Genomic DNA, 27,595 nt, shown 5'->3' on the forward strand with positions numbered 1-27,595 from the left:
GTCTGTCTGTCTGTCTGTCTGTCTGTCTGTCTGTCTGTCTGTCTGTCTGTCTGTCTGTCTATCCTTTAAGATAAGGTTTTATAGACTTCACCTCACCCATAGCTTACTGAGAAAACTTTTCTCAGTAAGCTACAGGTGAGGTGAAGTCTATAAAACCTTATCCTGTAGTCAAAATTGCAACCTTAAAGCACAGAGTCATCATTACTATCTTAACGTGGTATGTAATTAGACAAGGCTTAACTGAAAAGTCAAGCTACTAATCAGAATGTTAGAGCCAACCTTGACCAATCCAGCTTTTCCTTCTTTTTTCCTTTTTCTTTTATATCTTGAATAAATACCTTCCCAATGTCTACTTGTGTGGGCATACTGTTCTATATCTACGTAATATATACTGTAAAACCAGAAGATCACTGCTGTATGTACAGTACAGCTATAGTACATAATGCCCCATCAGTGCACCATTATATTAACTAGACATAATCATACCTCTTGGAAATCATTGGACATTCTTTAAAACTTCAGGTGAAGGACATTGAGAAGCCAAACATGCAAGTATTACTTTTTCATCCACACGCACGCACGCACGCACGCACGCACGCACGCACGCACGCACGCACGCACGCACGCACGCACGCACGCACGCACGCACGCACACACACACACACACACACACACACACACACACACACACACACACACACACACACTCACACACACACACACACACACACACACACACAAACTGATAGTTTAGTAATTATTTTAGTACACTATTAAAGGTAAGGTAAGTGATATATCTTTGTTAAAAAGCACTGTATTCTGATTCTTTCAGTAACAGGGTGTCTCTCCAGCTCTATTAAACAGAAAATAAAGATCAGGTCGAGATATCAATTCGATCCGATCAGGAGAGAGATCTCACGCAAAATATAGATTAAACAAGACATTGGAAATGATGACACACTGGAAACGCTAACATTTAAGCTCACTCCTGATTGGCTGAAAATGTCAACCCAGCTGAAAATATATTTTCTGTTTATTATAAAGCTGCAGAGCTTCTGAACAAACACTCTATAACAATTATTATTATGAGAATATAGTGCTTTAACCTTTTAAGATGTTATTGTTTGTTTTAATAAAAAAGATATATATAAATTACCTTAATAGCTTTTTTATTTTTGCATTTACTTGCAATAGAAGCACATAAAATATTAGACAGTCACAGCATATTGTGAGAAAAGGTCTTTGTAACTCTTGAACATGAACAGGAAATTGATGCAAATGCTCTTACTTCGGGTACAGTTTGCATCACCCAAAACACTGTATGCATATTATCTACCTTTACTTGTCTCTTCGTTATGTGCAAGTTCAGTTAAATGTATGTGAAATATGAATATATAATGTAAAAATGTAACAAAAAAGTCAGTATGTGTACTTACTAGATGTAATTTCTTGGGCTTGTCCTCTGAGCACAACACAACTTGAAGGAAATAGGGAGAAAGAGAGAACAAGAGGGAGACAAGAGTAATGAGAGGAAACTGAGAGAGCTTCCAAGCATACGCCCTCGCTTGGAAATTATACTGAGTTTTTTTCCCTGAGCTCTAAAAAGCCTGTTCATTGCAAAATGATGTCCATCCCTCTATTTTCGTCATCTCCTCCCTCTCAGTCTACTCTCCCCATCCTCCCTCCGCATCCAGGAACCAAGGGCGTCACAAGGGGGGGAAAGTGGGACTGGGTTACTATAGGGCCCAAGGTGGAGGGCCCTTAATTATTTTATACTTTAGCTATTGAAAAATAGCAGATATACAAGCTCACAGCGCGGCACCGAGTGCTGTGCTGCAAGCTTGTAGATCTGCTATTTTTGAAAAGTCGTGAAAATGTGTGCAAATCTTTGAATATATGTATTTTTAAGCGAACATTTGAAACTCAAATTTTGCTTCTGGGGGGTAAATATTTTGAGATGGGGGTCCGTGGCCAAATACATATCATTTTGGGGGTCCTTCACATGAAAAGGTTTGAGCACCACTGACATAGAAACATAGGTTTTTCAAAAAACCTTAGAGGGATTTGAAATATTCCGATTTTTCCCCCCAAAAAATAGCAGATCTACAAGTTCGCCGCGCTGTGAGCTTGTACATCTGCTATTTTTCAATAGTTAAAGCACAAAATGTGAGTGAATCCTTGTACCCAGGGCCCAGAATTTGGTGCGACAGCCCTGCCCCCATCCTCCATCCGCATCCAGGAACCAATCCAGGTTCAACCAGATTTTTTTCTAAACTGCTGTAGGCAACATCTCATAGTGACTGGACATTTTGAAACAATCTCATACATGATTAAGTCTTGAACTAAAATCAAGTGAATGTCATATCAATATAGTTTATTGCGTAATCATGTTTACTGATGATCATCACACTTGAGATTTCCATGTGAGATTCCCAAAACCATTACAGTTTGTGCATCACTCCTATGGTGAAGGTTAGCGTGTATTTCTGGCAGGGCGAGTCCCTAGATTTCTCTGCCTCCCACTGAGTCCTCTCTAATTAAGTTCCCTTGATTACAGCCTGCCTCGATTGGACATACAAGACCTATGAAGAGAGAGTAGGCACGCCTTTCATCCCAAAACATATGTACAGAGTGAACATATACGCTTTATGGTCTTGTACAAGTATTTATCTCCAGACGTATGCAGGACTTCTGTTTGGAACAAGTAAAAAGTTGTTCACAATTGGTGGAGGATCTTGATATTATGGCTGGTCAGCCGTTATCTATATTATCTATCTACATGCATAAGTGTTCAGAGAGGGCATTTGTACCATAAAATTCATCAAGGCATGGATTGAGCTTGTAGACAAAGACAACGCAAAGGCAAGTTTTCAAGGTCGCAAGGTCTGTGTTTTTCCTCCCTCACTTGTCAGCTCTACTGTCAGGAAATGGCTGCTGCTTTGAGTAACATGTAGCCTTGATACATGACATACATTGTATCACAGTCTTAGGAGTTTAGTTCAAAATAGTCTTTGCACTTTGACACCTGGGGTCTGTACATCTAGCCTACATAATATACTGTAGAAAAAAATTGGGGGGGGACAAACCCCCTAAAACACCTGAAGTGCATAGACAACTAAGCATGGCACACCTATAACACACAATACAAACAACAGGTCTTACACCTGCATCAGGCTACAGCATCACACTTGTTGGCGTATCTGTAATGTGTTGTTTTACAGGGTGGGGTTGTTAGCCTCGCGCCCCAACTCCATTCCTTTTTTCTTCTCTTTTTTGGGGGGCCCATTGGCCCACTGGTGTAGGCGGTATGCCAGATGCCCAGTCCACCTCTACTATCTATCCATCTCTCTCTCTCTCTAATATCTTGTCAGTTTATCTATCCATCTACCTAGTCGTAGCATAACATTACAAATAGTTTAATATTTTTTTAATTCTAGATTTTTGCATGTTATCATGTTTGGTGGGGAATTTTTGACGAATTAAAACTATATTTTCAACTTTTACAAATTTAAAACACCCAATAATTGAGAATTATACAGTGAAGCCACTTTTTTAAAATGTGTTTATTAATATTTCTTATAATCAACGTTTGATACTTGAAGCAGGAATAATGAACAAAAACGCTGAGCACACCTCCACATGAGGCTTAATCCTGGTATGTTTCTTCTGTGACTGATTTGTTTCTGTGTGTAATACCTGTGATAAGGTGGAGACTTCTTTTGTAATCACATGAGGGGTTATGGCAAGGCGCAGGAACAGAGAAGGGGAAACATTTAAAACATGTCATTGACCACATTCACAAGGTTGCCATTTTGTTTTATTTAATACTTGGGTATTAAGTAATTAATTAAATAAGAGTAAAATGGCCACTGTGTGAATATGGTTAATAACCCAACTCCCATACAATACCCTCTTCAGCACAACCACAATTAACAAAAACTAAAAGAAACAAAATAAAACAGAGACAAAAAACAAAACAAAAACAAAAAAAACATGGTTATTTACACAGCTTTCAATAATTTGCTAGGCCTTTATTTCAAATACTTCTACCTTGCAACTGCACATTCCTCCGACCTACAGTGTCCCTTTGAAAAACTATTCATTATATTCCATTCAATAGATCATAGCTCCTGTTCCTAGAGTGCTAAAAGAGACCAAAGACTATCAGTCTAATGTACACGAAAGGGCCGTCAGAATCAACATGACACATTTCCTTTAATATTAGACACATTTCTGTAGCATGTTTTAGATTTACTTTCACTGGTGGTCTGTGAACAAATGGTGCTGAAACCGAGCACGAATCAGTGGGCCTTGAATGTGGCCAGCAGCTGCCTGGGTTGTATTTGCTTTGTTGTTGTTTTCCCATTTTCATGTTTTGGTGGAAACCAATCAAACTTTGGGTGCATTCAGCAGTCACTCAAAGGAAGAGATACGATTTATGAATGCATCAAACCATATTTTAGCAGAAATTCTGTGTAGTACAAACAGTATACTGGAATGGGAAGGACTGAATGATGTCATCCAGGGGACTGAGTATGCTATAGGAAAATACAGGGTCCATTAAGGAGATGATTTGTGTCAAATACTTTCTTCAGCCCTTCAACATGAAACTTGGCCAACCTATCCAATGTCACTCCTATGCAACTCAAACCAATTCTATTCATCACTCCCATGGCACCACCTCTATGGCACTTTCTGGTCTTTTCAGTGGTAACAAACTTTAAAGGCAAACAACAGACTGAACGGTCTCACCTTCCTTCTAGAACACGTCCGCAACCAAAACAAACAATCATTTATCAACAGTTGGCAAACCCACGAAAATGTTTTAACTGAACAATCCGAATGCTTTGCTCTAATTACTTGGCCATACAAAATTGGGGCATTTAAGACATAACCATAAATAAAAAAAAGAGTGATAGTGCGAGGGAAACAAGCACAATTGAAAAGAAAGAGAAAAAAATATCAATGTAGCAAGGAATCAACAGTTCAATTCTCTGTAGTTACAGGCAAGTCTGTCACATTCCACTGTTCATTTCATAACCAACCACTTCATCACATTTCCTGTGTGTGAAGACAAAAAACAAAAAAACTAAAAAAAACAAAAACACAAAGAGCACATGAAACATTGTAGGTACATCCTTGCAATAACACCCGAAAGGCCAAAGACACCAGGCACGTTTTCACATACACTTAACGCTACACTGAAGCAATTTGTGCATTTATCAAACAAAACCTAGGGGGATCAATTACGTAGTCATTATTTTTGCACAAATTCCTGTCAGACATGTTCTAGGTTGTGCATATGAACAGGAATGAGCCAGTGGTGGCACATAATGGACTGGAATGATGGCAAGAGAATCCCCACCACACATGCCCTGAATTATACTTAGTTGCAGTCAGTGTCACACAATGACAATAGAAGATCTACAAGCCCACAACGCATCACACCTGCAATACACTGTGAGCTTGTAGCTCAGCTATTTTCAGTGCACAATACCATGCGCAACAAAGTATAAATCAGGCCTTGGTCTTGGAACACAAGCAACCTCACACATACAAAACATTGAGGTTGGCTGAACCCCTTATGACAACAAAGCAGAGCTAACACAGGCCTTTTCTTTGGAAAATTGACAATCCACAATGTCATTGGTCCTTCCAAGGGCAGACTGCAGAGGGGGGAAAAAAGAAAAGTCCACTAAACCTCATAAAGTTCACACTAACAGCCCACCGCTGTAGCAGAATCGGCACAATGGACCACAGTGAAGTGTTGACAGAGGAGAGAGAGGATTTTACAAAGTGTTATTTCTCACCCAATAAATGATGAATGAGATTCATCTGAGCCGTTGATCATTTTATACTCCTAAGTACAGGAGGCATGGTATTATGTCAGCTATGAAAGGACTGCATGCCTACATGACTTGCTGTGTGTAGTGATAGTAGAACAGATAAGCTTGGGGGAGAGGAGGGGGAATGAGGAGAAAGCAAGAAGAGTAGGAATAGGTTTACACAGATGTGAAAGACTGTGGCAGCTTAAGTAGTATACAAGGTCAATATTGATTTTCTTCCTAATTACAGGGTTTTTGAGTTGTCAGCCCATTGTGACCAACAGTCACGCTTTCCTTGATTGATATTGTGTAGTAAGTGATTGACTGATAGAACTCCCCTGCTCACATTAGCAGTCTACTGCGTTGTCCCTCACGGTTGCATTTTCAATCTTCCCACAAAAAGAAGACAAAAATACTGTCAAGGAGGTGTAAACAAAGTTACTTAAATTTGGCAACAGCGTAAGTAGGGGAGGATAAGAAATACTGATACCTGCTTTAAAAAAAAAGGAAAAACAGAAGGAAAAAAACATTTCAGTATACCAAAACATGGGACACACAGGATTCTTTCTTGGTCGTAATTCTAAAAGGAATGGGAAGAGTTAAGACTGTTTATACAACCTATGGACAAAACAAAAATGACTGCCACAGATTAAAAGGAATAGATTTCTCTTTCAACAACATAAAGAAAAACGAATATTTTCCATAAAAAAAAAGAAAAGAAAAAAAAAAGAAGAAACTGTCACACGTCCTTCTTTAATCCATCTGTGTTAACTGAGGGCTAGGGGCTGGATAAGAAAAAAAGTTTGTCTGGAATGTTGCTAGGGATTGTTGCTAGGTAGGCATCAGGCGGAACGCTGTCATTGAGATTGGCAGTGACGGGTCCCGCCCACCTCCCAGCCAATGGAACGTCCTGAATTGTAGCGGGTTGAGGGAGGGTCCTTAAATGGCAATTTTGGACATCTGCTCTTCAAGTTTGATGATTCGCTTCTCCTGACTGCTGACCAGGTCTTTGAGAGATTTGATTTCTTTCAAGATCTCTTCCAGCTTGGCTTCACTTTTCTGTGGGGAAAAAAAGAGAAGACATGTATGTGTAACATTTTAATGACATGACCATGTTTTGTGTTTATTATACCAATCTTTCAACAGATGCTATGAACATTTGCTGAAGGCAAATTTACAACTGCATTCTGATTAATGTCAAAACCTATAGCTGTGCACAAAACAGTCAATAACAGCAGCTCCTTTTTTATCAGTACTACCTACAGCTGGAGCTGCAAGTGCCATGTGGCAGAGCCTGGAACCCTGAGGGTTAACTCGTACTGCCTGGAGCCTGCATTTCAGGAGCCAGTGTGAGCTATGATTATAGGCCAAACGTGCAGAGAGCAGTGGAGGCATGGGCTGGGTCCCAGGGAGGGAGGCTGTGTTGTGGGCGAGATGGGGCAGGACGCCCAGTGGCTGGGTGCGCAGAGCACCAGCACACCCTCAGTTTGTGGGTCAGAGACAACATCTAAAAACCACTTCATGAATTCAGCCCGTAATCTTGAGCCTGACAATCCCTGCTGGTCTAGAGAGTGAAATGAAACATGATACATCCAGCACTGAGGGGCAGCCATGAGACGCAGCCATGGAAAAGCGCATGCTAAGGGCAGCGTAGTGATGGGGAGGACACTGTATACACAGTGGCAAAAATGTGAATGAATTCCTATCCTTGTTTGCATTTTCAAAAGCAACAGTCATGAATATGTGGTGGGTGTCTGGACTGGACTAATCTGGTACTGCATGGAACAAATCAGTACGTTATAGAGTACATCAGAGTGGGTTAGCCGACTCACAATGGATGGAGTTGGAGAGGCAGACTTGTTGGGGGGAGCCGCGTTCTCCGCGTTCTTGGTCAGCTTGCTGTCCAGAATGTTCTTCTTTACCACCTTGAGGTCGCGGTTCTTGCCCGGGACATAGCCGTGTTTAAGGGAGATAAGGACGGGGTCTCCATTCTTCCCATCAAACCACTCTTCTGCTTCCAGAACTGCGTCTGGACCTGCCGTGTCCGGATACAAGTCGTCCTGGAACAAGTCCGACTGGAGGGTAGAGAAAGAACAACACATTTAGGTACATGCCTGGCAGCAACAAAGAGAGGTGAAAAGAGGCCTTATATTATAGCAGTTTGTGTGTGGTTTAGGACAAGTGGTTCTCAACCTGTGGGTCGGGACCCCCAGGGGGGGGGTCCCCAAATTATTTCTGGGGGTCCGCAGATGATTAACTTAATGTGCAACATTGTTTTCTCACTCAGCAGTAAACAAACAACATAAAATGTAAGTGTATAGAGGGTATATGCACATTTCTAAAGTGACAATTTAAGGACTTTTTAATACCTCTAGAGGCAAAGATTGTGAAAATAGCGTTGCGAGGCGTTGTAGATCTGCTATTTTCACAATAGAACCATGTTATACAAAATGTAATTCCTCAACTCTTAGTGCTCGTCAGGGTAGGGGGGTCCCCAGTTCAAATATGATTATTTTGGGGGTTGCGGCCTGAAAAGGTTGAGAACCACTGATGTAGGATTTAGTCTCACCTTCCTAGGTACAGTCATGATGATAGGTTCACACTTCCTTTCATGGAGCTTATAGAATCTGTCAACACACAAGAAGAGGCCGATTACCCACTCTGTAATGCATTAAAAGAATACAAGCAACATACAATTTCACTGAGCCGTGTGTCGTTTCTTTCTTTCTTTTTTTATTTTACTGTGTGGGCATGCCAAGAGAACTTACTGATTGCATTGTGAGGAAGTACTACCTCCTAGTGGAGATGGCAGGAACAAGTACCCAGGGTTGACTAACAAAAACCTTTTTTTCTGGCCGTCAGATAATTTTTTTTCTTCAATTTTATTCAGAAGTCAGGACCACTCTTTTAAGTTAACATTTATTGTGGGCTCGCCTGGAAGGCGAGCACACGTATGTTATCTTCATTATTTATTTCTATACTATACTAGTCAGTATCCTCAAAACTTTGGCGCGCTTCATCTCTTAAACGCTTACACCTTTCAACACCATTCAAATTTTTATGTGTTCAGCTTACTGAGGACAAGTGTGCGTGTATTTTTCTTTTTGAAATGTTTTGTAGTATAATTATAAAAAAATAAAAATGTTTAACTTTAAGCACCCAATGCATTTCCAATGGGTTTAGTGAGGAAAGGGACCCATGTTTATATTAAGGCGCTGTGGCTGCAATATTCACACTTCAGATATGCTATTTATATCAATGCGTTCACACAGGTCTGCTCTCTGATTTGATCCAAATATCTAAGCTGTGTGATGTATAAAACTATAGTTATAGTTAAAACTATAAATAAATGTCCCTCTCCACTCTACTGATTACACAGCTGTGATCAAGAATCAAGTCCGGGCGATGGGATGTAAATCCCATAGCCATATATCCTAGAGCCCGCAGGGACAGTCAGCCATATTAGTGGTTGTTGTTGGTTGTCAGGGAGATATCAAAACCAATGCATTTCCAAGTCAGATCCACAAACACAATAAAAGCCATGCTCCACTCCTCAGTCTGGAGTGGCCACATAGAAGAACGCCTTGGTTATAGACATAGTGGAGGACAGATGTGATCTGGGATTGTTAGCCAATATGTATATGCACTCAATATACTCCACTACAGTTGGAGTCCATTTGACAGTTGCTGGTTCCCAAACACAGAATCAAAAATGTAGATCTAGAACACATAGAATATGTACAGTACAGTAAGGTTCAGTAGAGTACAGTAAAAGTACAGTAAGGTTCAGTAGAGTACAGTAAAGTACAGTAAGGTACAGAAAGGTACAGTACAGAAAGGTACAGTAGAGTACAGTACAGTAAGGTACAGTAAAGTACAATACAGTACAGTAAGGTACAGTAGAGTACAGTAAAGTACAGTAGAGTACAGTAAGGTACAGTAGAGTACAGTAAAGTACAGTATAGTAAGGTACAGTAGAGTACAGTACAGTAAGGTACAGTACGGCACAGTAGAGTACAGTACAGTATAGTACAGTAAGGTACAGTAGAGTACAGTAAAGTACAGTACAGTAAGGTACAGTACAGTAAGGTACAGTAGAGTACAGTAAAGTACAGTAAGGTACAGTACAGTAGAGTAGAGTAAAGTACAGTACAGTAAGGTACAGTAAGTTACAGTAGAGTACAGTAAAGTACAGTAAGGTACAGCAGAGTACAGTAAAGTACAGTACTGTAAGGTACAGTACAGTACAGTAGTGTACAGTAAAGTACAGTAAAGTACAGTAACGTACAGCACAGTAAGGTACAGCAAGATACAGTAGTGTACAGTAAAGTACAGTACAGTAAAGTACAATACAGTACAGTAAGGTACAGTAGAGTACAGTAAAGTACAGTAGAGTACAGTAAGGTACAGTAGAGTACAGTAAAGTACAGTATAGTAAGGTACAGTAGAGTACAGTACAGTAAGTTACAGTACGGCATAGTAGAGTACAGTACAGTATAGTACAGTAAGGTACAGTAGAGTACAGTTAAGTACAGTACAGTAAGGTACAGTACAGTAAGGTACAGTACAGTACAGTAAGGTACAGTAGAGTACAGTAAAGTACAGTACAGTAAGGTACAGTAGAGTACAGTAAAGTACAGTAAGTTACAGTAGAGTACAGTAAAGTACAGTAAGGTAAAGTACAGTAGAGTACAGTAAAGTACAGTAAGTTACAGTACAGTACAGTACAGTACAGTACAGTACAGTAAGGTGCAGTACAGTATAGTAAGGTACAGTACAATACTGTAGGGTACTGTACCTTACAGTACCTTAAAGTATCCTATTTGTTGGGTTGGAATCGAGCCCACACTGTTTCGAAGGAACAGTATTTCTAGTTATTAACATTATTTTACTATAGCAAAACATTTATGTTTGGCGATATGGTCGGCATTTGATCCAGCCTATTAGGAGCAGTGTGCTGTTCAAGTGAACGCACATGAAATTGTGGATCAATGAAATGTTCCGTTTCTTGCTCATGGACATCTAGAAATTAAGCCAGAAATTGAAACAGGAACCTTCCGATTCAAAGACAGCTGCTCTACAGTATGTCCTGACCAACTGCTAGTCCCTTTAGTAAAAGGTGAAAGGGCTTATTTGTCATGAAGAGAGACCTGAATAATTCAATTTGATTGGTGTGTGAATCAGCTGAGCTGTCAGCTGATGTGGATAGTTTCTCAGCTGAGCTATCAGCTGATTATCTGTAAAAGAGTTAGGAGCTTGACTACATGGCCTGTCTGAATTATCATGATACCCAGTAGATCTCAAAACAGAAAGCTCTGACTTACTGTATATAGGATCACTTTATTAACAGTTAGTATCTAAACCTCTGCCCTTATGTCAGTGAGTGAGTCAGTCAGTCACGCCTCATGTCACGCTCCATATATGGCCATTCATTTATAAGTTAATTAATTTTCCCCATTGATTTGAATGGGGAAGATTCAAATGGTAAGACAGAATGCATTTGCAAGTGTGACCCACGTTACGGCAACCACATAAATTAATTCTGTCCATGTCCCTTTGGCCTTTTATGCCCATATATGGAGATCCCTGATGTCATCGATATTAAGTCCATATCTGGACATATTGTGTTAGTTGATAACCAGAGTGGTTGCCGCAACGCGAGTCACACTTGCAAATGAATTCCGTCCATGTCCCTTTTATGCCCATATATGGAGATTTTATACCCATAGATGGAGATCGCGACCTCGCTCGTGTTTTACTAGTATTAAGTTCAAGTTGGGTGGCATATACCTATTATATTATCCTAACATTTTGCAAGACTAAACTGCCAGCCATAGAAAAATCTGCCAAAAGAGGAATAATAATGCAAACAGAAGGTTAACAGTTTTAATAGGCGATCTAAAAGAACTAAAGGCAACTGTCCTGGTGTTTATGTAATATAAGTAAACAGTATAGGTCGCACACACAAACTTTAGAAGGCAAATGTAGGCAATCAGGAGGCAATATGGGAAATGGGACAGATCCATGTTGATGACATGACTTTAGAGATACTGTGTACGCTTTGTGTGATTTTAGGGCAAAATATTTAGGAGCCGTGTCCAAAAGTGTGTTTTGCTAGAATCGGCCTCATGGTGGCGCTAGAAGAGGGCCATGTGAGAAATGAGGGATGTGGTTTGGCAGCCAAGGAGTGTGTGTGCAAAGTTTGGCATGGATCGGGGCAACGGTGGCAGAGATATGAGTAGGGCAAAAGTGTGACGTGACAAACTGACTGACAGCCGGTGGAGCTTTTCATAGTAACTTGCGACCTGACGGTTGCAATAATATACATACAGTAAATATAATTGCGTCACACTCGCATCATTGTCTTGATATACTGTATAACTGTGTTAGCCTATTTTATGTTCTCATAGCAAACACCCAGGACGGTGTGCGGGTGGCGTGCTTGGACGTGTCGATGTCACTCAAGACGTCTGAGGGGCCGTGTTTGGCCCAAACCTCCGGAAATCATGCGCCAGTAGGCTGTGTTTTGACGAATAAGTTCTACTGATTGCTGTAACCTACCAACCCACCAGCACTTTCTTCCCTCTTTTGTGGATCTACACTGATCCCATATACTGTTTGGCATCTATGCGTTCCAAATAACAGAAATCCGTCACTGAACTTAAAGCAATAGCAACAATTTGACCTTGAATGAAACACAACCACAATCAGTATCATTGGTAACACCTGTGTTTACCCAACTATTTAATGCAAACATGGCTTGTGTGGAAAAAACAAACCAGTGGTTCCTAAATGGTTTGCAGGGACCATGGTTTGCTCTTCAGGTGTGGCAAATTCTATACCCTCAAAACAATATATATTTAAAATGTCTTATTTGGCATTAGTAAATAAAAATGATTTGTAGTTATTTTCTATGGATATGAATACAGGTGAGATGTGACCTTTGAGGAGCCTTGTGGACAAAAGGTTTGAAAATCACCCTGTAGTCCAGCGGTCCAGGCACCTACTGTAAGCCAAGGGTCTTCAACAGGGGGTCCGGGACCCCTAGGGGGTCCTCAGAGTTACTACAGGGGGGTCCTCCAAATTTGTGTGTGATTATTTTCCTCCTTTTTTATATTAACCAACTGAACCCTAACACATCCATATTCGGCGAACTTTAGCCAAAAATAGCAGATTTACAAGCTCCGTGAGCTCGTAGATCGGCTATTTTCGGCAAAGAGGTTTGGTGTAGAGGGGAAAAAGAGCAGACAGAGTGAAAGGTCAAGTTTATTAAGTATTGACAGTTCAAGTGGTTAAATATCTGAAAACACAAATTGACATGAATCCAAAATACACTGATGATCGTGCTGTCAAACGATGAAACTATATGGAATCTATGAAAAGGTTGTGGGGGTCCCTGCTTCATATCTCTCTCAACTAAGGGGTCCTTGGCCTGAAAATGTTGAAGACCCCTGCTGTAAGCAGCCTCGTGTCTCGTTCCCGACGAGCTTTACCGCATGTCTCTCCCCATCTCTCTCCCCTGCTTCCTGTCTATCTCCACTATCAAACCATAAATAAAGGCAGAAAAAGGCCCAAAAATATCTTCTTTGAGCTTACCTTGCTATTTCACACTTATTGACATCGAGTCCCCTCTTGGGCATGTAGCCCATACCCCTCTGCGGCTCCTTGGTGGTGAAAGTGTTGAGGTAGTGGACAAACGGAGCCTCGTCCGTGATCTCAAAGTAACGAATGCTGCTGTCACCCTGTCAAACACCAACAAAATATAAAGTGGTGGTATTATTTCTGGCATTGAGCTACATAGAATTTGACCTAAAACTTCATTTGAACATGGTTTACAGGCAACATACCTTCCCACAAAGGTAGACCACATTGGTGTCTGGGTCATAGAAGGGCAGGAGGACTCCGTTGCTGGTGTCCATTTCATGGACAGAAATGGCTTCACCCATGTTTTGCTGAAAATGAAGCATGTGGTCAGAGTGGTCCTGTTGATGAGCTTCAACTCTAGAGGTTTTCATGGGAAAAAGGTCTCCAGAGAGTCCAGATACCAGCAGGAATGTTTGTTTTGTGTCCTATTGTACTATTGTTAGTATTATTTAATGTAAGCCTTTCTGGTTGCCTGTCAAAGTGAAAATCCATTTAGTGACTTGAATCTGCTGTATGCTTGTATGTTTTTAAACAAAAGAAAATCCCCATATATACGGAGTACCATGATGACAAGGAACCTTACCTAAAATACTGTCTACCCCAGATTTAAGGGCAATAGAAAGGAACCCTTGTCGATGTACAACATTTCATTTAGCACAAAAGTAACGCTGTGATGTTATATCATATCTCCATGGAAAGGCAACCTACCGGGTCCCAGAGGGCGAGCTGTCTCTCACTCATGCGGCTGAAACCTGTGGTGAAGACGTTCCCATCAGACAGGAAAATGGCCCTCATGGGTCGCGCTCCCTCATGTGCCTTATCCTTCTCCTGTGAAGTATAGGTCGCAGATCAACATACAACTCTTATCTGGCCATGGTTAATATTTGTATTCTCATCCCTAGTTGAAATTTGAATGGAACAGTACCCTATACTAGGGGTTTTCAAAGTGGGTGACGGGGCACCCTGGGGTGCCGCGACGGCAGTCCAGGGGTGCCTCGAGATAATTTGATAATATTTGGGATTTATTTGGACACTTGAAAAAATATTTAGTATCATTTTAAACTTGAAATGCAACGTTAATTTTGTCAGTTCAAACCAAAATGGCTATTATCTCAATGTTTTCCTCGCAACATAATCACTAAAATATCGTCACTGTCAGGCAGAAACCTTGTATCTCCAAGTTTCAAATGTGTACATCTTTTGGTAAAGCAAAGCCTTGCTTCTTCATACAAGACTGTCGCACAAAACTAGTGAAAACAGCAGATCTACAAGCACACAACGCCTTGCATTTTCACTAGTTTAGTACATTTTATAGATGATAAATACAAAATGAACGGTTTTGGACATACAAGGTTTCCACCCGACAATGACGATGTGCTATAAGGTGCTGGGAGTGAAAATTATAATGTAGGGGTGCCTCGGATTATTTATGGGGTGCCCTGAGACAAAAAGGTTTGGGAACCCCTGCCCTATACTTTTCCATCTTCCTCCCAATTTAGTTACGTCAATTCCCCACATGTTTATCATCCCTGTCACTGCTGACTCCTGTGGATCTAGAAGGGTCGACAACATGTCTCCTCAAATACACATGGCATTGCCAGACACTTCTTCTTCACCTAACAGTGAGGAGTTTCACTGGGAGGACGCAAAACGTGCAGAGGAACACGCTATCCTCTCCAACCCATTCCCTGCTCAACAACCTGTAGAAGTCACTCGTGCAGCAACAGAGAAAGCCAACTGTGCTGATGAAGCGACCAGGCAAGCTGGATGCAACGTGAAGGATTCAAACCGCAGTTCCCAAAGTGGAGGGCAGGGTCTTTATCCTGGATGCCCCTACCCTAGATTTTAAATATTTTTTATTTTTATTTAAGTTATTATATATTTCGGTTAACGCCTTCTTCAGGGTGTTACTGAGTGAGTAACACCTTGAAGAAGGCGTTTGCCGAAACGCGTTGGTGTTTTTTTTTCTAGCCTGTTGTCCAAAAAAAGGCCTTTTATTTCCAAATCCACCTGGACCTGGATTTTTTGTGCCTCTGTGGCACATTCTGTCCTCTTTTGCTCATTGTATTCCCTTTCATGAGCACCGGTGGTTTGAGGGATACCAGTAGCGCCCCTACTATCTTCTTTCTCCAAGTGAGATGCGTTGTCCTATACAGAAGGACGGCAAACATGAACAAATCAAAAACCCCACTCACAGCCACGAGCATTTCCTTTCGTGGGTCGATTACTCGGATGGCCTTGTCCTTGCAGGCAGTGCAGATGAGGCTGCCATTGCGGTTCCAGCATGCGCTGTAAATAACGTCCGGATGCATGTCCTCCAGGTTGATCATGGCCTCCCCCGTGCCAACGTTCCAGACGATGATCATGTTGTCACAGCCTAGCAAAAAAAAGAGCATGCATGCATTAAAAAAGCTATAGTACTTGACTGCTGATTCCAGATTCTAGCCAGAGATCTATGTTGACTTTGAAGCTCAGCAAGGGAAAAAGAAAGGGATATGTGGAACTTGATTTGATCACATAAGCACACAGCACTCCAGTACCACAACACCAGCACCGTATTATAACAACATGGTATTCCTAATTCATTTTGTTTCAGTCCAGCAAAAAAAGGACAATGTGAAATATTGTATTTAATTTTCAGCTTTGCACAATGCTTACAAATGAATGGCTTCATAATATTTTATACCCCAGCAGTAGCTTTCAAACAGCTTATTTTGGTCCTCCCAGGGCCAAGGAGGAAGGCACATACCTGCGCTGAGGAGGACGTTGCGTGCTGTAGGGTGCCATGAGATGATGCCAACCCGTTTGGAGTGGCCCTCCAGGACCACCACAGGTTCAGCCAGCGCGGTGACCAGACCGTTTTCAGGGATCTGCCATACCTACCAAGAAACATGACAGACAAACATCAGTAAACAAAGACCAGGGTTCCCACACATTTTTACCAGTTAATTTCCAAAACTTTTCCAAAACTTTTCCAGAATATTTAACCCAATTTCCAGGACTATATAACAATAATTCAGCTCAATAACAAGTCGCTTACTCCTACGCGCAATGCCCAAATACAGGTAGTGTATGCCAGTGGTTCTCAACCTTTTCAGGCTGTGACCCCAAGAGTTGAGGAATTTTGTATAACACGTTTCTATTGTGAAAATAGCCGATCTACATGCTCACAACGCCTCGCATTGCGAGGCGTTGTGAGCATGTAGATCGGCTATTTTCACAATTTCTGCCTCTAAGATTTGAGAATTTGGCCAATGTTTAATTTGTCATTTCAGAGGTATTAACAAAATCAATAACCAAAGACAATGCATAGCTATTTTTTCCAGGACCTTCCAGGACCCTTGATCAATTCCAAAACTTTTCCAGTACTGGAAAAATATTTTTCTAATTTCAAAATATTTCCAGGAATTTCATGACCGTGGGAAGTGGAACCCTGAAAGACAGACAAGGAGCAATACATATTCTTCTGTATATTCGGGTTATAGAAAGGCCATTAAGTCAAGTCCACAAATAACACATTAATACCAACATAACACACGGCTCGGCCGTAGCTGAATAGGCAGAGAGGCTGTCTGGGAAACAGAAAGTTCCTGGTTCAACCCCGGCCCCAGTCTATGAGTCGAACCAAGATACTTAACCCCCAACTGCTCCCGGGGAGCTGTAGTTAATAGATGGATAAATCTATGGGACACATTTCACAGTATGTGCTAATGTACTCTGACAAAATATAAGTGGGGAAATATATTATTATTATTATCAGATGACAATTCTCTCACAGATCCAGAAGGGGGCAGCAGAGACTAAGAAGTCAATGCATTGCATAGGATTTAATTTGATGACAGCATATAGACACAATTAGTTTGAATTAATCTTAATTATACAATTGAACCTCACCATTCCACGCGACACACACACACACACACACACACACACACACACACACACACACACACACACACACACACACACACACACACACACACACACACACACACACACACACACACACACACACACACACACACACACACACGATAAGTAAGGAAATCTTAAAACAAAACTAAACAGATCCTAGGCAGATTTTCCGTCCCCAAGAGGTTAAACTAAACGCTGGAAAGAAATCAAGTGATGGGTCCACTAATGCAAACATACAGGCCTGTGGAAACACTGCGTGTATTCAGTCCTGGGTAGTTGTATAGCCCTGAGCAGGTTAAACAGGGAAGTTGACTCTTTCAGGTAGAGCAAGTGGTAGCAGCTCTACCTACGCATCTGGCACCCACCGACCTCCCCTTCATGGGCCAAATAAGGACACAGTAAAGTATGTGTAGCACTAGATTCAAACAAATCAGTGACGTCAGCCCAATAAAGCAGCTACATCACCGCCCAGCTCTGATTCCTATGACACATATTTGTGCCTAATCTGATCCAGAGGGTGAGGTTTGTACCCATCCTGGGGCTATGAAAATCTGCTCTTTCACAACCAAAACATGTAGTCTCAAGTCAGTTACTAGCTGAAGTGTGTGTGTGTGTGTGTGTGTGTGTGTGTGTGTGTGTGTGTGTGTGTGTGTGTGTGTGTGTGTGTGTGTGTGTGTGTGAACAACTTGTCTCACTTAAGGTGTGCAGGATGACATCAAACTTACCATGACTGTGCAGTCCTCTGAGCCACTGGCAATGACCTGGTCATTGTGGGGACACCAGTCGATGTCTAACACAGGGCCTGTGTGACCACACACTGTGGGGTAGGATTTGTCAATGCGGCCTGTCTGTAAAGAGGAAGATAAATAAACAAGTAACAAGATTAAATTAGATAATTTGTTGGTGGCCATAAGTTGACAGGAAGAATAAATAGACCACAATTTAATTTGGTTTCAAACTCAAAACACAAGTGACAGCCGTAATATTTATATCTTTGCCTTGATGACACCATACAATCATTATTTTTGACAAAATAAAATAAATCTATCTTCTATAGTTATTCTATTAACATATTTTCATATCCAAGATAAAATATCCCATAGCACTGCATTGGTAGCTGTTGATGGTTGAATGCTGGCTGCCTGGAACACCTATCTGATGTCTTTATCCCTCTCTGACATCAATTTCTCGTCTCTAAATTAAAGCAAAACTGCCAAAACAGCTTCTCTTTAAAAAAGGAGACCTTTCCAGCCCTATCCACCAAACAAAACACTCCCATGAAGTTCTGTAAATGGAGCCTAACAACACGTTATTAGTCCTATTACATGGTCCATTCACGCATTATGTGCAGAGAAAGAGAGGCAGTCTGGGAAACAGAAGGTCCCCGAGTGAGAGAGGGGCGTGTGAACCCAAAAATAAATACCTGACATTGGTCAGACTAGTTTTGTCACTTTCAGCCAATATAGAAGCTTGGAGTGCATTGCAGCTATACCGAGCAGGCAGGCTCAGTATAGCAGAGAAAAAACTGAGAAAGAAACAGAAAAATAACCTTTTTTTACAGAGCACAAAGTAAAGTTTTTTATGCTTAGAAAAGTCAAATCAAACAACAAAAAACTTAACATTTGCTATAAAACGTCAACTTCAAAATTATGGAAAGGCCATTTGAAAAGTGCAAGATGAAATAAAATATTAAGAGAATGGGATCTATGGAAAGTTACACCCGTTTACCAAGCCCCTGATGCATGACAACAGATAATTCGTTTTCTGCATCTGTTCCTTTCTTAACTAAATGATCACTCTAGTCTGAGCCTTTTATATAATAATGCATTTGTACAAACAACCATGGACCAGACAACCACAAATACATTTCCGCCTGAAGGAGCGACACATAAGGACATGCACACCCAACTGTGTCAAACAATAGTCCTTTTCCACTAACTGTTCTGCTAGATCTAGTCCTTAATTCAAACAGACAACTAAATGTAAAAGCCAGGAATATCAGCTGCCTTCTCAACACACTGTTGAAAGCAATTAGGCCTGTCCCAATTATCATCACAAAATAATATATATATTAAAATGCAACCAGAAATGTAACTGGTATTCTTATGTTCTAATGTCCAATGCCAAACAATTGTTATTTGCAATTATTTGCTTGATAATTAAGATTTAGAAGATGTCATACTTGTGACAGCCCTAGAGAGCAATGCAGTAATATGAATTGAATATGGATGGATGATTATTATGAGACACGCCCTGTTCTTTGCTGTTGATTCCATATCAGGGCCATACAAGGGCCAGATTAGATGATGTCAGCTACAGTGATGCATGCTGCTGCTGCAGCACTATTTAAAGTATAATGGTTTCCCTAATAAAGAAATTACAAAAGATCTCACTACCCACAGACATTCTACCATTAGACTGGGCACAGTGACAATAGCTCCAGATCATAGACTGTAAAAAAAATATGGACGGTGGAAAGCCATTGGTTTCTATGCTGCGCAAAAGAAGCTTTTTTTAGCCATTGTATTGCTGACGCCATCATTGTAGAAATCAACATTCATTGGTAGCAATGGTACCACCTCGAATGCTATTGGCTGCCAACGGTCACGTGCAACCGCAGGGATACATGGGACATTGTCTTGAGCTTGCAGAAAATAAAGCACACAAAGAAGAATCATCACAAGCCTATGATCACAAGCCCCTCCTACAACATACCCAGCTATAACATCAAATATAACATGAATTGGACCATATTTTCACAAAACGCATATCATGGTGATTGAAACGAGCCTTTAAACTAGTGACAGGAACCATAAAGTATTTATGACAATGTTTATTAAGGTAAGAAAATCAAATGTAAAGGTTCGGGGGAAATGGATGGAATCCTATCAGTGACGTCAATACGTACGCGTCCCACGTCACGCACGCGTTCACATTGCCCAAGAACGCGTTCACGTCATGGTCCTGGTTGGGGACCATGACTGTCCTATGGAGAACAAGTTGCTTCTGGTGCCAGCAACTAGCGGCCGATCATAGGAACTTTCAGTTCCGTGTTGCTTCATTTTAAATCGGGACAACAATACCCCTGTTCCAGATAGGCTAAATGTAAGCACTATGCATTCACTCATGCTCTGGGAGTGTAGATTCTTTTTCCATGTACTTTAGAGAACAAAAAAGCGGAACACAATCCCAATGTTGTTCTAAGAAATAGATTCAAGCTACCCCCCCCCCCCCCCCCCCACACACACACACACACACACACACACACACACACCCCTTTCCAATAGACTAGAGCATGAAACGATTACAAACCCCAAAGAAGAACAGAAAGGGTGAACCCCATCCTTTTCTATGTCAGTAAGAAGAACCTAGTTTCTAGGTGTTAAAAGGGATATTGAGAAATAATCTAACGGCCCAAAACAAACTGATTAGGCTACTGCTTAACTTTCCATCTCATGCTCACTATACCCCTGATCATTTTGGCTCAGGGTAGATGACAGAGTACAGCATCTTGCAATGGGCCTGGTGTACAAGATACACTACACCACTGAGATACCCATGTACCTGACAAAATACTTCAAAAACGGATGCTCACAATTACAACAGAGGCAGCTCCACAAATAACGTCCAAACCAGATTTTGCTCAAACAAAGAGTTAAATTAATTTTCCTGCTATGCTGCAAAAATGTGGAATGCCCTACTGACGGCCCTGAAGGAGTGTAAATCCCTAACCCTCCTATAAAACCAATCTGAAAAGTCAGGTGGCTGCAACTCGAAATGGGTAAAAATGACAAAGACTATCCTTACACCCTGACCTTTTTACTGTAAATAACATCTATTTTCCGATGACATTTTCTGCATAGTATTGTGTTTTATTTGTCATTTAATGTTGTATGAATATGAATTGTAAAAAGGGACCCCAGTTGAAACAAGCTCAAAAGCTTTCTTGTGGTGTTTATCCTTTTTAGTTGAACTTTTCCTATGCAAACTTATAATAAAGTATTCAAATCAAATCAATCAATCAATCAATAAGCTACAATCTGTACGTTTTTATGTCTTCTCCCAGCAGAGAGAGGTACAACTGTCACACCTGGGCTTTGAACCCAGGTCCCCCGGAGGGGTGACCAAACCTCTAACACTCATCCAAGATGGAATGACATCTTGATCAGGGGAGATTTTCCAACTTTTTAAATATAATCTTTTATTTTTTGTAGGAAGAGAAAAATGTGTATTTTTACGAGTCATGATCCATAAAAATTGGTCTGTGACCCACAAATGGGTCGTGGCCCAGTGTTTGGGAACCAGTGCTGTAAGTGATCTGGGCCTGAATAGCAGACAGCGCGTCCAGGATATGAGTCAGTGCCTTGTTCAGGATTTCCAGTTTTCGGCATCACTTCCTTGCCTGCCTGGTCTACAGCAGACAACAAAGCCTAGCAGAGGTCGCCTCCAGTCTTCTGCCACAGCACAATACACTCCCGCAGTACTGGTACAAAAGTAGAAAGTACTCATTATGCAGAATTTCCCATTTCACAAGTTTTCGAATGTATACAAATATTTGAAAATCTACAAGCTCACAATGCATTGCAACGCATTGTGTTGTGAGCTTGTAGTTCGGCTATTTTCAAATGGCCGAAATGTATATAGGGCTGAAGTGGGTAATGTATATTTTGTAATAATATTCAAAATCTACAAAGTAACTAGTAACTAATGTGTTCAGATAAATATAGTGGACTAAAAGTAAAATATTTGCCTCTGCGATGTAGTGGAGTAGAAGTATTGGAACTTGGAAATACTCATGTAAAGTATAAATACCTCAAAATTGTACTTAAGTAAATGTACTTAGTTACTTTACACCACTGCCCGCAGTACTGTGGTTGCCATATGACTCAGATCTTACAAGGCCAGAGTCAATTTAGACTCATTGGAACATTTGGCCTGCTACAGTAGTAGGCCAGTGGAGGACTACAGAATGAGCAGAGCTACAAGTCAGTAATATCTATAATATAGTGGGCCTGTCCCTTATGTAATCACCTGACTGAAGCAGAGTTGGGCTAGACGGTGACACATACTACAACTCCAAGCCCGGAGATCAAAGTCCAGTGTAAGTCTCTGTGTGTGTGTGTGTGTGTGTGTGTGTGTGTGTGTGTGTGTGTGTGTGTGTGTGTGTGTGTGTGTGTGTGTGTGTGTGGGAAAGAAAGAGAGAAAGATAGAGATAATCCCAAGACCTGTGTCAAAAGCTGACCTGGGTGCGGTCCTATGACTACACCCAGTAGCCTAGCCAGCCTGGACCTGTAAGTCAGAAGTAAAGTGCCAGGTGACGTCGAGGGGAATCGGGAGATAATTGGTGACCCATAGACTAGTGAACAGGAGGTACGGTGGCGCAGTCACTAGTGCTGTCGCCTCACAAGGTCCTGTGTTCGATTTCCGCCGGGGACGCTGGGGGCGTGTTCTCTCCTCCGCATCATCAGTGCCCATACCCTAGTAAAGGCAAAAGGGCCTTTCTTTTCTTTTTTTCATAATTTTTATCCCACGATTTTGTAACCCATTTTTCACCCGGTGTCAATTATCTAATGCAGGGGTCTTCAACAGGGGGTCCTCACAACGGTGTTGTGAGCTTGTAGATCGGCAATTTTCGGCAAAGAGGTTTGGTGTACAGGGAAAAAAGAGCAGACTAAGTACAGAGTGAAAGTTCAAGTTTATTAAGTATTGACAGTTCAAGTGGTTAAATATCTGAAAACACAAATTGACATGAATCCAAAATACACTGATGAGTGATGATTGTGCTGTCAAACGATGAAACTATATGGAATCTATGAAAAGGTTTTGGGGGTCCCTGCTTCATCTTAGGGGTTCTTGGCCTGAAAGGTTGAAGACCCCTGATCTAATGTAATCCTGGGCGCTACACTCCCTTTGCCAACCTGGGGAGAGCAACAGACTGACCTCATGCTTCCTTCTATGCATTTGCCAACCCCACTTAGGGTGGGGTCCGCTCAATATGCCGACAGGCCGCTGTTCCGACTAGCGTCGGCAGGTTAGTTACTCGTCACGGTTACTGAGGTTAGGTTTAGGGTTAGGGTCGGAATACCGGCACGTCGGCATATTGATGCGGACCCACTTAGGGTATGGGCACTGATGACGAGGAGTAGAACACGCCCCCAGTGCCCACAGCGTCCCCAGTGACTGCGCCACCGTGCCTTCAGTCAAAATAAAGAAAACTACTTTGCTACTCACCTAACCAAAGGTAGTTTTGCGTTGTTGAATGTATATTGTCTGTGGTGAGAAACCTTTCAGCACCCCTCCCACTCTGTAAAATACACTATTTTTGTCATGAAATAAAACGCATCCAACTCGACGGCCACTTATTTCCGGGTTGTGTCTGCGGTGGCTCGGGGTGGGTAGACCAGAGAAATGCTGGTCTAGTCTCTGAGTCACGCGCCTGTCAGAGCGTCAGTAAGAACTCGCTGACGCTCTGGACCAGAGCTATGACTGACTGCACCTTGTGCTGTTTACATTCAAAGCATTCAATCAATCAATCAAGTCGAATGAAGTCGGGAGATCAGTCGGTTGGAAGGAAAAAGTTGCTGAATGCACCTGAGAGACAGACAGCTACTATCATGCTAAAAATAGCCTGGATGTCTTTTACAACAACAAATACATGAACATGCTTAAATCCTTTGTAAATTATAAAGATAACTACTGAACTGCAGGGTGCTTAGGGCATGTGAACAAGGTTATCTGTATTTAGACTATTTTGGTGTATCATATCTTTCATAATTAATGTTAATTAAAACAATAAACAGCAGCGTGCCTGCAGCAAGCGGCAGTGCAATGCACATTGCACACATGATCATATAATTTTGCTTCAACTAGTCTAATGATCAATATAATCATATAATAAAGTTTGAATGATTAGGGGGGAAAAAAATCTCATTTCTGTTCGAGTAGCCTACTGTAGGATAGGCTACTCGCCACACAAGCCTTGCGCATCCAACGTTTCATCATCATAATCATAATTTTTCAAATAAAAAATATGACAGCTGACAGCTGGTGTTTAAATGATGAGCTACATGTGAGCGCTCACATGTGACGTCTTACGCTTTGTCTGCATTTTGAGCACACATGGAGCTGTATATACAGTGGAGCTGTATATACAGTGGAGCTGTATATATACAGTACCATGGATAAATGTACCACATTTTAGAAAGGGTCCGACCCACACACCTCCCATTCAACATGAGATTTTCAGCAACAGACACTTTCCAACGCTTACCACCGCAGACGTCGGTGTGGTGGAGAGCACCCTGGCCACAATATCCACTGTGGGCTGCATAACTGAAGTGGCGGAAGTGCTGCGGTTAAGGGAAGTTACGTCACGCAGTGCATGTCTGTTTACATCCGCCAGCGAAACAAACCTAAATAGATTGTAGCTCTTAACTCGCTCTTTTAGGTGTAACTTTGTCAAAACCATGTTTTTGTTTGGATATTGTTTATTACGAGCGCAACCGAAGGGTCGGGAGAAGTAGAACGTTTTTTTTTCGCCAGCGGGGAATACACCACACTGTGAAAAAACAATAACATCCGGGGAAATTCTCCCGGCGGAAGTAGCACCATTCTATGCAGTCTCAGCCTCACGTCGTAACCAGGCTTTTCTCTTTGCAGATGACTCGAGTAAGCCTGGCTACGCGAGGCTAGGTGGAGTGCTACCTTAAGAGTGAACAAACCCCAATTCACTCAAATCTGTCATTACTTGATCTTATACATTTTGCCTACTTAAATAACAACCAAAAGAGAAGTTAGCTTAGTTTCAAGATTATGAACGCATCTGATCTCACTGTAGTGTTTTCTGCCCTGAGCCCCTCTGTTTAAAACAGGAAGTAAAACAGGGAGAATGCTGAATTGCTGACTTTACAGATCATCAGTTATAGTTGAGGCAGGAAAGGCACAAAAAGCTCAGATAGAAAACAAACTGAGTGAGTGTAGATAAGCTGCTTCAATCAAAACCATTTTAGCAACATTATAATCACTGCTACAGTTTGTTATGACAGGACCAAAGGATTATTCTGTTGATCTTATTATGTCACTTTCTCAAATCCTCTTGGTTTTTAATCAGACTGGGTGATTACATGTTAAGTTAGTGCACTACAGAGCTTTATATCCATCATATATCCATCCTATTCTCAGATGATACCGTGGTGGTCAGCCAGATCTCTGCCGACAACACGGCTGAGCATGATTCTTGGTGAGCGACACATTCATACAACTAAATATAAGTTAGGCTTAAGACGCTAGTGTATTTAAGACATTCATATTCCACAAACAATATTCTCTTGTGGTCAATATGTAGTAAAGTACACATATTGTAACGAACTAACTATAAGAGTACAACAAAAATACCAACAAGAATCACACACATCAAGCACACATACAGAACAGTGCTACTTCCTGTCTGTCTGGTATTTCCCTGCTCTGATGAATGCTATCCTCCACACAGCAGGCCGGCTGACACAGCCTGTGAAGATCAGGACCGCACACTCTATGATAAGATAAATATGTATTCAGGTGTCATAGCAGCAACAATAGTAAAGAGTGAAACACAAGATAGGTAAGAGTTGTGTCAAGAAGAGCCAAAGATACATATAATAGATACAGTAGATATAAAATAACAAAATAAGCTCTATAGTGCCTCAGGACACCAACATTTCACTTTCACAAAATCCAGTCCAGAGCAGACAGTGACACACTGGACTGTATATGAATTCCAGTACCGTCTCATATCAGACATTGCTCATGGTCATCATGCCAAAAATGATTAGAATCAGGTTTACTCGCCATATGCATTTTGTATGTTTCAACAACATGATCTGGTGGCATTTAGATGTGGGGTAAGCACATCACAAGCTCTTAAGTTAACAGCCTACTACTGTACATGGTGGTTTTGTGGCCGTGTAGGCCAGCAATGTTAAAGTTAAGCGCTGCAATCTGACATCCTGACCGGCCCAGACCAGAGAGCACGCCAGGGCTCGTGTCTTGCCACATTTTGAGGCAGCTGCCTGCCAGTTCACCAGAGAGCCAGGCGTTCCTCACATTCCACACCTCGGCCCCAGGCAGCTCTGGTATGGCTATGACTAAATGAGAGCAAGGGGGCTGCTGGGGTGTCAAATGTAGCACCCTTGGTGTTAATCATGTTTGTGTCCGATATACACAATTAAGAATTCCTAGGACTGAGCGAGGAGCACAAGTGGATCTGCCTGCACAAACATTACTCAATAGTGTGATTATCTACATAAGGCAGGAATGCGGTTCGTATGGAGTGAGGTAACCGTAATGGTTAGCACAAGCCAATAAACTGTGAAAACACCTCTGATGTGGAGCAGGTGTCACCACGCCAATTAAACAAAGCTCAAATTAGAAATACATGGTTTTTGCAGAGCCATGAAACACCGGTTGTACCAGAGGCCATATTAAACAATGTTCATAATGCTGAGCTTAGTTGCAGTTACAACAATGAGATCAACATTGAGAGCAGTGTAGACAAGTTGGCCTGTGGCAACCTGTCCCACACTCGTTTTTGCTCCTAGGAAGAGTCAGGGCCTAAGGGGTATATTCACACCCTGATTCACACCCTAAAGAATGTTCTACCCTTTACCTGCGTGTCCTACCGATCACAAACACTAGAATAAGTGATTCAGGAGAGGTTAGTAGTACCAGGTAAACCCAGTCCAATGTTGATATAAACAACTTTAAGGCGACATTCACACAGGCACGTTTTATGACGATTAAAACGAATCCTATAACGTATTGTTGGAAAATACACAGCGGTTGGGCATGTGTGAAGACGCATCCGTATTCTTTTTCGAATAAAAGAAACGAATGCAAATCCACAAAAAAACGGTGGTTTCGATGCGCTACCGCAAACGCTTCCCTGTTGGTGTGAATCCATCCGTCTCAAATACATGCAATGGAACATTGTGGTAGGCTATATAGAGCCATGTGCGGGTTAAATCCATAGCTATTTATAAAAGGTTAAATCCCCCCGTCTGTTCTCATTAGATTTCTGACGATTCTGGCCGCCTCCTCCCCTCAGTTGATTTCTGATCACCGCTCCCTCGATCGCACATGGTGTATTATTTGTGAGGAGTTGTTGCTCACAGTTAAATAAAAGGAAAGTGCCACAGGAGTCACTTGTATAGCTGTATATCATATAATATAGG

The 27,595-nt window shown here is 41.5% G+C and overlaps 1 protein-coding gene across 1 annotated transcript in view; it reads right to left on the reverse strand.

Annotated features, from left to right (window-relative positions):
• Positions 1–3,669: 3,669 nt before the first annotated feature.
• coro1ca (coronin, actin binding protein, 1Ca) overlaps positions 3,670–27,595 on the reverse strand; it is a 62,386-nt gene continuing 38,460 nt past the window's right edge. The window contains exons 3-11 of the mRNA XM_080738986.1: positions 18,110–18,232; positions 16,219–16,348; positions 15,665–15,846; positions 14,178–14,297; positions 13,673–13,777; positions 13,422–13,567; positions 8,395–8,452; positions 7,658–7,900; positions 3,670–6,884 (exon numbers count right to left, since the gene is read on the reverse strand). Of these exons, the coding sequence (XP_080595112.1) occupies positions 6,765–6,884; positions 7,658–7,900; positions 8,395–8,452; positions 13,422–13,567; positions 13,673–13,777; positions 14,178–14,297; positions 15,665–15,846; positions 16,219–16,348; positions 18,110–18,232 (1,227 nt within the window). The 3' untranslated portion in view covers positions 3,670–6,764. The remainder of the gene's footprint in view (positions 6,885–7,657; positions 7,901–8,394; positions 8,453–13,421; positions 13,568–13,672; positions 13,778–14,177; positions 14,298–15,664; positions 15,847–16,218; positions 16,349–18,109; positions 18,233–27,595) is intronic.

Source organism: Nannobrachium achirus, assembly GCF_963921795.1.
Source record: "Nannobrachium achirus genome assembly, chromosome: 12".
Classification (NCBI taxonomy): Eukaryota; Metazoa; Chordata; class Actinopteri; order Myctophiformes; family Myctophidae; genus Nannobrachium; species Nannobrachium achirus.